At 31.7% G+C, this 12665-nt stretch overlaps 1 protein-coding gene across 1 annotated transcript in view; it reads left to right on the forward strand.

Moving 5' to 3' along the window:
• Window positions 1–5: 5 nt before the first annotated feature.
• Window positions 6–12665, forward strand: part of LOC134269724 (inversin-A-like) — a gene marked incomplete at its 5' end in the record, with an annotated part of 43758 nt that continues 31098 nt past the window's right edge. The window contains 12 exon segments of the mRNA XM_062751932.1: window positions 6–20; window positions 302–377; window positions 544–650; window positions 899–1064; window positions 1564–1771; window positions 1971–2051; window positions 2646–2742; window positions 3001–3107; window positions 7248–7365; window positions 8575–8638; window positions 9195–9237; window positions 9501–9707. Coding sequence (XP_062607916.1) covers window positions 6–20; window positions 302–377; window positions 544–650; window positions 899–1064; window positions 1564–1771; window positions 1971–2051; window positions 2646–2742; window positions 3001–3107; window positions 7248–7365; window positions 8575–8638; window positions 9195–9237; window positions 9501–9707 — 1289 coding nt within the window.

Raw genomic sequence — 12665 nt, forward strand, 5'->3', positions numbered from 1 at the left:
AGGCCATTGTTAGAGCACTGGTAACATTTACTTGTATTCACTGAATATTTCAATGAAAACCTGACCCTGGGGTAATAAAACTCAGATGAGCTCACTTTTGATCTCAGTCTCACTTTTACCAAAGGAAAATATAGTGGAAAAGTGAGACCGAGATCAAAAGTTTTATGACCCTGGGGGCCTGTAAATATTTTAATTTAATGTCAGTAATTTTAAGTTCTAGTCTTGATAACCGGACACATTGGTTTCATGAGACACACTATTTAGTACCGTAATACCCAATGCCTGTTTTGATTTCTTTCAGACGTCAGTGGAGAACTGTAATGTGTCTGCTCTAGATAACATGTTCAGGACACCATTACACTGGGCAGCTGTACTGGGTAAGTTTCAATTATCACTATGGATTAAATTTTGAAAATCCAATTAGATCTGCACAAGCATTACTTGCTTAAACTCTCTCAGTATAGTCAAAAACCAATACAATACAATATTTAGGGTGCAGACAGGCAGTGCACATTTTATCACAGATGATTTCTTATTTGATAGGCCATTCTGCTGTGGTTGCGCTGCTGCTGGACAATGGTGCTGAATACTCTGTATCAGATTCTAATGGTGCCACTCCACTCCATTATGCTGCTCAGAATAATCACTATGTGAGTCAAGAAAAAAATGATCTACTGATTGAGTCATTTTTATTTTAAAATGATTTTATTTACTAGATTGCTATTGCACAGTATTTTTTTCTGATATGGTTTTCAAATTAATTTCAGAGCAAACATAATGTATGTATTCAAATTAGGGTGGTATGACAATCTTAACAAAGGGGAATAACTCTTAATTATGCTACAAATCTATTTACATGACAAATGTGATTTGACGTTAATTTTCTTTTCTCCTATAGGAAACAGTTGAAGTGTTCCTTTCGTGTAAGAATGTTGTGGATGAGCCAGACATTGAGGGTCGCTCGGCATTTATATGGGCTGCTGGGAAGGGTGCGGATGAGGTCATCGGAGTCTATCTCAAACATAATGTGGACATACAGCAGGTAGACAGTCACGAAGGATCAGGTAAGTCCACTTAACTAAGCGTGTCCATTACTTACCAGTATGGTAAATTTAATCCTGTTGTGTATCTGAGTGAAAAAAATTTCTGCAAATTCCTTTTATTTCGAGATGATTAGTACACATTTACTGCAAAAGTGCTCTTAGACAATAGCAAGAACAATTACGGTATTCACAAGTAGATGGTTGCTCAACAGATTTTTCATATATATCAGCACCATAGCAATAAAAATGGGTAATTTTAATTTTGTCAATGGTGCTTTTCACAAATTTGTGCTATAATTCTCGTGTATATTTAGGAATCTACCGTATGTGTGTGAAACTGATGATCCTTTAATGATTTTTAATTGCAGGAGTAATTTTTAAAATCTTCTTGAAACTTAAGATTGATGAATGACATTCTCTTACAATTTATTGAATTTGGTAATTTTATGAATTTTTTAAAATTTTCAAATGACATTCGATGTAGAAGTTAACTAAATCATCACTTTCTTTGGTGTTTCAGCCCTTCATGCTGCTGGTTTGTCAGGCCATGCTTCGACGGTGAAGCTTCTACTGGACCAGGGAGCTCATATCGATGCTGTGGACCGCCTGAAGCACACTGCCTTGTTCCGAGCTTGCGAGATGGGACACACGAGTGTGGTTCAGTCATTGATTGATTATGGTGCTAGAGTCGATGTTCTGGATTTTGATGGAAGGTCACCCCTTCATTGGTAAAATTTTATTCAATACACAACTCGAAGTTCGTGAAAAAAAAAATTCTCTTGAGGATACGCATTTTCAGACATATGGCAATTACATGTACTTGCATCAATGATTCTTTGAAGAAATAAGTGTGACAAAAGAAGAAAAAAACAATGGTGAAGTTTTCTTCTGACATGTTAATATTTCGTTTTGTTTCCTCTATAACAGGGCAGCTTTAGGTGGGCATTCCTACATTTGCCAGACTCTCATTAAGTATGGCGTGGATCCTAACATCAGAGATTACTCAGGGTCAGTCGATTTATAAGTCATACTGTAAACCAACTTTTATTCACAATGACTTTATTTCGCGATTTACCAAGTCTATTTTGGATCTGTTGTTAATAGACACAGAGACTTTAAGGACGGGTTTGCGGTGAGAAATAATCGTGATGATGAGGCTTTCACGAAGTAGCTGAAATTTCTCATGCAGGAATAAAAGTTGGTTTACAGTAATCTCATACGTGTACAGCATTTTTTTTTCATTGGGAAAGACACTTTGTTTTTTTTGTAGGACACTTTATAGTATATTTATTTCAATAATTTCAATTATAATTTAGGATAACATAAAGTGAGATTCTGAAGTTAAATTCTCGTCATATATGTAGATCTAAAGCATACATGATCAGCTTGTAATTAAATAAACCTTTCTCTGAAAAAGTATCAAACCAAAATTATAATCAACCAAATATAGATACAGAAAGTATTTAAGTGAAATTCACCAAAATTGAACTTTGTCAGTACAGTTCTGTCTTTTTAAATTGAAAGTGATTAAATATCCCACTGATTTAGAGGAAAAGAATGTGCCTGCATGATATGAGCTTTCCTCTTTCTTGTCTCCTACAGGCGGACTCCTTTGCAGTGCGCTGCGTATGGTGGTTTTGTGAACTGTATGTCAGTGTTAATAGAACACAAGGCAGATGTTAATGCCAGGGACAGAGATGTAAGTCAAGTGACAGGATGTTCATTTCATTATAATTAAATTAAACCCTAAGGGTTTAAAATTTAATGTTTCATACAAATTAATGTACATGAAATATATATATGTAAATATCTTTATAGTTCTACTAAACTTTAGGAAGTTACGAAATTTCAGCATTTCATACATGAATTGTACATTTCATTGAAAGTGAGTAATTTATAACTTGAAGATGAAAAGTTGATAATTAGATAGACATTAAATAATATTTGACTATTTCAGGGTATGACAGCTTTACACTGGGGGTGTAGTAAAGGACATTTAGATGCTGTTAAGTTACTGATTGAGTACCAAGCCTTTCCTAACCACATGGAGATGACAGAGGACAGGTTAGTTTCTCAGGCACATTGAACCATCACTCAAGTGCATAGTTGATATGAAATCTGAGCTTGATTGATAATAGGCAATATTTCTACTCTAACCTTATTACTGTAAAAAACTTTTTATTAATGAAAACTTCAATTTTTCACGTAGTTACGCGAGTTTGTCTGTTGAGGAAAATTACAATTTCTTGTATATTTATGATAGTAAGGATTATGTGTAACAAAACCATATATAGCTAGCAAAAATGTTGCCTCACTTATAAATACGCAATAGCTATCTCACAAAAATAAGGTGTCACAAAAATATAATAATCTACAGTATGCAGCTTACATACGATGTGACATTGGTTAGCATATTTTAGAATTTATAATACATAAGAGTAATTAATAATTTCTTCCTACTACTACAGTCCTTTGGCCAGTTCCGAATTTTGACCAGTTCCAAATAATTATTAATTGAAGAGCTGATAATTAACAAATTCAAGGTGTAAAAATAAATTGATACCTATGGTAAGAAGGCCTATTGATATGTGTTTGAATTATGTGAAGTTTGATTTTTTCACTGTCAGTTCGATTTTGTTATCGTACTTGAAACAGTTGCCATACTTTTACAATGCAACAAATCTGAATCAACACGACGCGTAAGTCTGCAGAAAAACCTCTGTAGAAATGTCAAATTTTCACATAACATTCCAGGTATCAAAAGTCAGTTTGATATGTACTCTAACAAATACTAAAAGTTTGTCTTAAATATATACTTAGAACACTGGAAGATATCGGAATATTTTTGTGTTTTCCTTTTACTAGTTCCGAATACCCATTATAAACACTATAATAAGTATTCATTTTTCGTTGTTTTCTTCATTGTTAACATGACTTATTACACCCAATCTTGAAAAGAAGGGGTAGAGGGTATATATATTGATGGGATGTTTGTCCATCCATCCGTCATTACTTTTGTCCGTCTAGCTGTACGTTAGCCCGTCTTACACGCTTTGACCCATTTCTTCTCCCAAATCCTATTCTACCACTGAATGAAATTTAATGAGACTTTCACAGAATTTGATGAGGCTTTTACAGAAGCTTTGTTAAATAATAAATAGTGCCAAAATGCATCTTCTAATTTATTTTTTGATCGATACATAATTTAGGCTCCTTTAGCAAAACATGGATACTGTCATTCTTTCTTATATTGAAGGGTATACCCATCTCCTATCCGCAATTCCTCCTATACCACTGAATAGGATTTGATGATACTTTCACAGATTCTTTATTCAAAATTCCATTGTGCACCAATTATTTTACTGATCTGACACTTATTTTAGGTCTTTCAGAGCAAAACTTGGACTTGCTATGATAATCATAGAGGAGACGTGGGCAATCATTAAAGTGAGCACAGTGCTCACAGTACCTCTAGTTTCTCTTTATCCTTCGGAAACACAAATACATGTAACTTATTTGTAAGCAATGATTTTAAATTTTCTTGGGCATGCCAGTGGATAATGTGTGAGACAGATATTTTTTTTGATTTAGGGTCAAATTGAATCGGAACTTGTCGGCTTATTCGTAGCTGGTAAAATGAGTACCTATGTTAACTTGCTAAATAAATTTTTTGGGAAATGGCTGAACTTTTATGAAACAATATTTTATTCCACAGGTCATTGAACTGAGAAAAAAAACTGAGATTTAGAAATAATGCCTTGTACGGGTATATTTACAGCACCACCGAATTGGTTTATTTCTTATTCTGAACTGGTCAAATAACTGTTCTAATCTATTAATAGATTCTACCACCAGAAAATAAATATGAGTTAATTTATTTTGCAAGCAGGGATTTTTGTGAAATTATTCAGCAATTGATTTCGCATATTTTTAGGGTTCTAGTATGGCATGCTTATAATTTTATAGGATTATTTTATCTTGTGGCTGCTGTATGAGCTTTATATGTACCTGGTAAAACCAAGAGAGATAACTCTTGAATTTTTCACCAATTGTATAACTACTTATGCCAAAATCACAGCATGAAGTATGCCATGATAGCCATCATCTGCCTCTCCTCTGTGAAAAAATTTGTAACAGCTAGTGATCTTTTCTATGACCTTGACCTTACCTTTCTTATTTTTGCATTTAATTCATTTTCTTAATTACAATTAGGTATTCTTCAAATTCATAAAAATTCCTTCACAGATGCACCTTTAATTATAGTGACAGCATTTCTTCCAGCCTTGACCTTTCTTGTGAGCTTACTTTTTTAAAAAAAATGTATTCAAAACATTTTATTTATAATGGTTAAGTAATTCATAGAACTTCATGCTTACTAGGTGCATCTTGATGAGAGCATCTTATTATCACATTCATCAGAATCCTTGGACTTTCCTAATGACTTTAAACTACATGTAACATTTGATTATATTATTTTTGCTGGGAATATTTCAATTGTGGTGGTCAGCTGGGTTTGATCGCCGGTGGCCAGATAGCTCAGTTGGTACAGCACCTGACCGGAGATTCAGGTGGCCCGGGTTTGAATCCCGGTCTGGTCCGCTGCATTTTCTCCTCTCCGTTACAAAATATTTTTCATGTTCAGCTTTCTTGTGACCTAATTTACTCTAATTTCTTGATATTGATGTAGCTCAATGAGGTAGATATTCATGTCATACAAAAAAAATCATTTTAATTACATATGCTAGATGTTATTCGACCTGAATTACTTTTTTAAAAATAATGTGATCCAATATACCTGCTTTGAATGCCTAGCTTTCATTTTCTTTCGATTTGCTGATAGACAAATACTTTGTTGTAAAATTTAAAAAAATATTTGTTTAGAAAAGAGATTTGGCAGCAGTTATTATTTCACTGCAAGTTATCTTGATGCAATAAATGATTACTTGTTTGCATAGTTCCAATTTTGACATGTCAAATTGAAATTCTGCACGTGTACGTAATTTCAATAGCATCTTACATGAGTTTATGCAAATACTATTTGAACATGGACAAATAATGGTATTTAACTTATTTGCCTTTACTAATTTAACCCAAAATTTCATTGATACTGAGCAGCTGGTTTCAACAAACTGCAGACAACAATTTTTGTTAAGTATACAATTGGCATTCAGAACAATTTTCAATTTAATTGCAACAAACGTGAAGTGGAAATTGAATTTCAGATATTGACTGTTTAAGATTTTTTTTTCAGTATTGCTCTGAGAATGTAAAAATGTTTTTAGTTGCATAGGAATTATCATCTGAGATGTATCTTGCAATTGCTCTTTCTTGTAATGAATTACAAAATGTATACAAAAAAATTTTCTGCCAAAAGTGAGATTTCCAAAACAGATTTCCTTTGACTTTCTCTTTTGTCTTAAGTCATAATCTCTTGTTGAAACTCAAATTTATTTTATTGATAATCTGTTTTCCTTATATTGTAATTACATTATTTTAAGTGTGTACAATATTTGGCAGAAATTAATTTTCAAACAAGTTAGCGTAGATTTGATTGAGTGATTTCTTAATGTTCCTATTCCTGTGTATATGTTCAAGACATTTAGCATTGAACTAATGGAAGTTACTCTCCACCAAAAGTGCTTTCTTGTAAAAGAATACATAATGCAGCCATATGTAATATGCTTACAGTACTATTTTGCTAACATGATCAATGAAATTATATAAAAGAGGGAAAGATTCTGTTGATGAAAGTTCAGAAGGGGAGATCACACTGTTTTGTAATAAAAAAAAAGAAGAAAATTTTTTGCAATGTTTTAATTAAAAAAAAACAAAAAATGGTGATTATAGATAAATTCTACATGTAGTGTCAAAGAAATAGTAGCGTGAGATATACACTCAAACTTTGGTTTATCTTGAATACAATGTTATAATGTCAGAGTGAATTGGAAACCCCAACCACTTTTCTACTGTATATATATGCATTTTAATGTTATCTCAATTTTTTTGACGTCTTGAAGTTTACTCTCAATTCCATTGAGTTTAAGATGAAGAGGTTTGGCTGTATTTATAACATAGAGTAGCAATAAGATTAGGACCCCTGATTCTGTTCAACAAATTCATTGTATTTAATATATAGATGTTGAGGAGCAGTAGATTAAACCATACGTGTGTGGTTTAATGTAAATTCTAACTACTATATTTTAGGTACACGCCCCTGGATTATGCTTTGATGGGAGAGCACCACGATGTCGCACAGTACATGCTGGAGCAGGGGGCACTGTCTATTACGGGTATTCAGGATCTAGCTGCCCTCAGTATCCAGGTATTCAGTCATTCGTTATCGCAAATCTTGCTTCTGAATAAACACTTGGTGATAAACTATGCGTTTAAATCCAACTTAATTGCTTATAAATTCAGCCAGACAAAGAATCTGAATGGTGCTTTTCTATATAGCCCACTTTCACATGGAAACGGTAAACAGTGACTTATTTGACTAATTTTGAAGTATATAGTAGATCTATGAAATACCTTATTTATTATTGTGACTTTTTAATGAAAATTCTTCAAATAAAATCCAATCCAGGACTGGCAGAGTTTTAGAAATGATACACGTCAATTTTTTGTGATGAAACAAAACCAGCTTTCCCGGAAAGAGGCTGCAAGGTAGGCATCAAATTAAACGTACTTAAATGTTGGAAAAATGTATTTCTATTTGATATTAATTATTTTATAGTGAACGTATAAATAATATTGATTTGTTCAACATTACAGTAAAAAAAAAAGTGCACTGCATGAAAAAAACCACAAGGATTTCGACTTGTTTTAAAATCGCCAAGACGACCGTTAAAATAGCAGTAGCACACACACATTTTGAAACATGGTATTTTTGACAGTCATGGCAACAAAACAGTAAACTTTTGAATAAATCCGATGTTTTACCACGTAGGAATATATGTATATATTTTTTCATCAGATGCTCCGGTATTAGGTGGGTATGCTTACTACGTAAGTACGCAGTGCAACATCGAAAACGGAAAATGCCGTGAATAGAAAATTACTGTCATACAAGTACAATATGAAAATAGGTGTGTCATCGAACGATATAAACATGTTGATTGGATTATTATATATGAATTTTACAGGTGTTTTTTATTTTTGTTTGTGTTTTTTTGTCAAAAAGTCACCATCGGTTTCAGACAAACTATTGCAAGGATTCCAACCTAAATAGGCAAAAATTTGTACACTTATTATTCACCATATGAAAACGCTTGTGTTATGGAATTTTGAAACCTTTTGATTTAAATTTTTTTCATTTTACAGGTTTTATTTTTTATTTTAATTGACTCAAGGCATTTTGGGCTCATGTATAAGGTTTGAGATATATAATACACAATACACTCAGGGACATTTTGGCCTCCGTTTTATTTTTGCCTCGTTCACCCAACCTTAGTAGGTGAATTAGAAATGATCAAAGTGTTAAAAACAATTTTATTTTACAGAATTGACAGAATATAAATTGATATTTAAACAGGGCAAAATTGTGTGCAAGTCTAAAAGACCGAAAATAACACAGGTCAAAAACAAACTTGTATACAGTATAAAGCTAAATTACGTGATTTGTTTTTGCAGTACCATATCAAAAAATATTTTCGTCTTGAAGCAGAGATTACTCTTAGTTAACATATAGGATCTTTGAATCAAAAAGTGGCTATATACATGCACCTCATGTCTATGTAAGTTGCTTTAAGTTACATCTCTCTTCTACTAGATTGCCTCTTAATTGTATATTTATTGTCATGTCAAAGCACTTCATTACTGAAAACGATATAACCCGCTCTTGAGGCATTCTTCATGTAATGCAACTTTAACATTGATATATCAAATTTCATTGAGATGTTGAGAGTGTTTTTTTTTCAACAATCAGTTTGCAGATTACTGCCTCCTGCAGTGATATATAATTGCAATATATTTTTGCATATGTGAAATACATGTAACCAAAAAAATAAAATGAAAAAATAAAAAATAAATGTTACAATGGAATTACAATGTATTAGTATTGTATGTTTCATTTGTTTTGCACTTTTTAATTGTAATAATAACATTGCATATTAACATGATGAGAAATAATATTTCACTGCAAATTTTTGTAAGTAAACTTGATGAAACATGACCAGCTTCGGAAAGAGGCTGCAAGGTAGGCAGAACTGGCCAATGTTGGAATCAATGTATTTCTATTTCTATTGTTTTGATTCTATAAATACAAACACTTTATCAAAATTAGCATAAAATGTGTCAGTTGTAATGCTGATGTGTTTCTCTAGGACCATTTTATCTTTTCAATACAGTAAATTGTTGTTAAAATATAATTTATTATATATATGTCTGTTTTGATGTGATTTAAAAAATTATTATGAATAATTCATCAAAAAATTAATTTAATGAATTATTATACTGTAGGAAGCGAGCTGTGGAAGAAACAAGAAAGAAAGAGGACAAAAAACACAAAGAGGAAGTCATTAATCGCCAAAATATTGTGTTCAAAGAAATGAGTCTGGTCGAACAGGAACCTCCTCCAACAGTCAAACAGGAAGAGGTTCTACAGGAAGAGGAAGTGCCAAAGATAAGGGAAAAGAAAGAGCCCAAACAGAAGAAAAAGTGAGTACAGTTCAGTCAAGAACCATAAATATTTAATCAAATATTTTCAAATCTCATGTAATTGTAAAAATATTAAAAGAAAGATTTCAGCAAAATTTTAGAAAACAAAGTCATTACGTAGATGAATATAGCATAACTGCTTTTACACATATACAGGGACTGTAAATTTTTGAATGTATACTTAAAGATTTTCCTGTCAAATGAATTTAAAAAATTTAGATACTATTCTCACCTCATTTTGGGGATTATTTACTTGTTCTGCATTTTTGTTATGTAAAAAATACATATAAATTTACATTGTAATCTGCACCTGTAGAAGAACTTTTAACCTTTAGGTAAATTTGCTGTAAAGGCTTGAAATGATCCAGTTGATAAGACTGCAGACATAAATTCCAATCGAGGGTACAGGATGCTAATCCTATTAAATTTATGTTATGAAATTATTTTCACTTTTTCAAAACTGAAAATTATAAAATTTTCAAATGTTTTGTTCAAATGAGAAAATCATAGGCATAAAATTTTCAAATTAATTGACAAAATGAACTTCCTTATTTTTGAAGTTATTATAATCAGATTTTACTGTAAAAAACATCCATTGCTTCTGATTTTGGAAGACTTATGGGAATTAAATTCATTCTGTAACTGGAAATTATTCATTATCCAATATTGGAAAACACAAGGTTTAATAATATATACATTGATCCTAAAAGGTTTAAATTCAATAGAAAAAACTTTAATCGGAAAACATTAACATGCTATAAAATTGATTATGTGCTTTAGTGTTCCCTGTTTTTGAGATTTTTTATTCGATTAATATGCAGATACTTTATACATATTGATAATTGTCTATGAGTTTTAAATGTTTTTGTGGTACATGTATTCAGTTCAACCTTGTTAACTTTGATGCTTGTATTTTCAAGCTATATAGCTGCCCAAAATAATGAAGTGTTACAGTAGCTGAAATTTGCCTGTAATAATTGCAAGGTCTCTACAAATGTAAATTGTGTCCCCCTAAAATTTGATTGAAAGGTGAAACATCCAGATAATTGGAGTCCACTTTACTGAGGCTGAACTGTAGCTCTATAGGTACTTAAAAATTTGTGAATGTTCTTATCAATCTAGATTCCAAGACTCAATAAAATACTTTATTTGGCAAGATGAAAAAAGTCTTAATAATTTGACTGTCCTTAGAGCTTGTCTGAAGATTCAAACACATTAGGGTACATCATTAATGTTGCTAGTTATATTGAAACATTTTACTTGAACTCATGGCATGATTAGAGAAATTGATTTTTTAAAGGGGATCAGATTGTTTTGTAGAAATTTTCAAATCAATGTTTGGTGCATTTTAGGCCAATTACAATGGACTAAAAGATCATTTACTTTTATTTCAATAAAAATCTTAAGAAAAGAATTTACAGAAATAACTTGCATGGATTTTATCTTTAATGATCATGAATCAGTTCTGAATATTGGAAAGGTCTGTTTTAATAGTGGCTAGGGTAGCATACTACAATTTGCATCATAAGTACTTGGATAATGAAACAATCAATCTGCCCATCATTGCATAAAAGATGCTGCTCTTTAGAGTCAACTACATCATTGATTTTTATGGCTCTGAGACTGAATCATTTTCAAAAAGATTGGAGCATTTTATTCTGAGGAGAAATATTAAAATGGAGGTCTTGGATGGGAGTGTTTGATTTTTTTTTCTTGGAGGTCTCATGCAATGTGTGTGTCAGAGATAGTATCAGTAGGATTCTGACATATGAAGGGATGCAGTATGACCAAATCAAAATTGTTTCTTTTAGAAGGTTTGTTTGACATTTTTAGTATCTTTATTTTTGTCATTTTTTAAATTTTGATATGTCATGCTGTACTATTAAAAAAGTATCAAACTTGTTTGATTACATATCAACTGTTGTTATGCCTGGATTAAATATTGTTTTCATTATGAATCTGTCAAAAGTCCAATGTTTTTATTGAGCATAAAAAAACTCTGTGTTAGATTTGTTGATGAGGTAAAAGTATGACAAGTGTCTCCCTCCACCTACCCTCCCTAACCCCTACCCCACTCCCAACCCCCATAATAATGGGCTATGTGAATGGAACAGTTAAAAAATTATTTCAGGAAAACTTTTCATTTTTTTTAAGATATCAGATAATCTCTCCAAACTAAATCAACTTGATTAGATACTTTGACCAAGTTGAACAGAAGATTCGACCATTGTAGACTGTATAATCTAAGTAAATTAAAACATTGAACAATAAATTTGGGAAATGATATACCAACAGCATTCCAAAAAGGAGTCTCTTTTTCATATTACTGGTATCTTAATTCCTTATTGTTATTTATTTGTTACAAATCGTCTGGGTAGATTTCCTAGGTGTTAGGGGAATTGAATAGCCTTTGATTGGTAACATGAACTCTATGGCTATTGTCCGACAGAAAAATTACGAGATAGTCAGTCGTACCTTTAATGCAAATACTCAACCATTAAAAGTGTTTTTTTAATTATTGAATTACTTCTTTTAAATGGGGATTATAGAAAGTAGATTTTAAATAGCCTATTTTAAAGACAGGATTTATGTAGATGTAAAGATAACTCTTTAGAAGAGAACTGGTGTGTGAGCTTTTGTTCTCTAAGTTTATCGTATCTGACAGACAATTTAAAATTCGAATTGTCCGTGGATATTGTTTATGGGGAAGAATTCAATTTTCGTGGAATGACCAGATTGATTTCCAATATTAAATTGTGAGCTCTCAACAGTTAGTTGGTGTGTGCTAAATTAGTGGATGAAATTTGTGCAATAATTTTTTTACAGCCTTAGAATTCTATGATGGAGATTTTTTTTTTAAATCCCAGAATGAAAATGAAAAAGAAAAATTCCATAATTACCTTTGCTCATAATGGATTAATTTGATCTCGGTCAATTTTATTTTCATTGTTTTATAAATGTGATGTG

This window comes from Saccostrea cucullata, unplaced genomic scaffold, assembly GCF_032062105.1.
Source record: "Saccostrea cucullata isolate Sc308-1 unplaced genomic scaffold, CSIRO_AGI_Scuc_v1 ctg763, whole genome shotgun sequence".
Taxonomy (NCBI): Eukaryota; Metazoa; Mollusca; class Bivalvia; order Ostreida; family Ostreidae; genus Saccostrea; species Saccostrea cuccullata.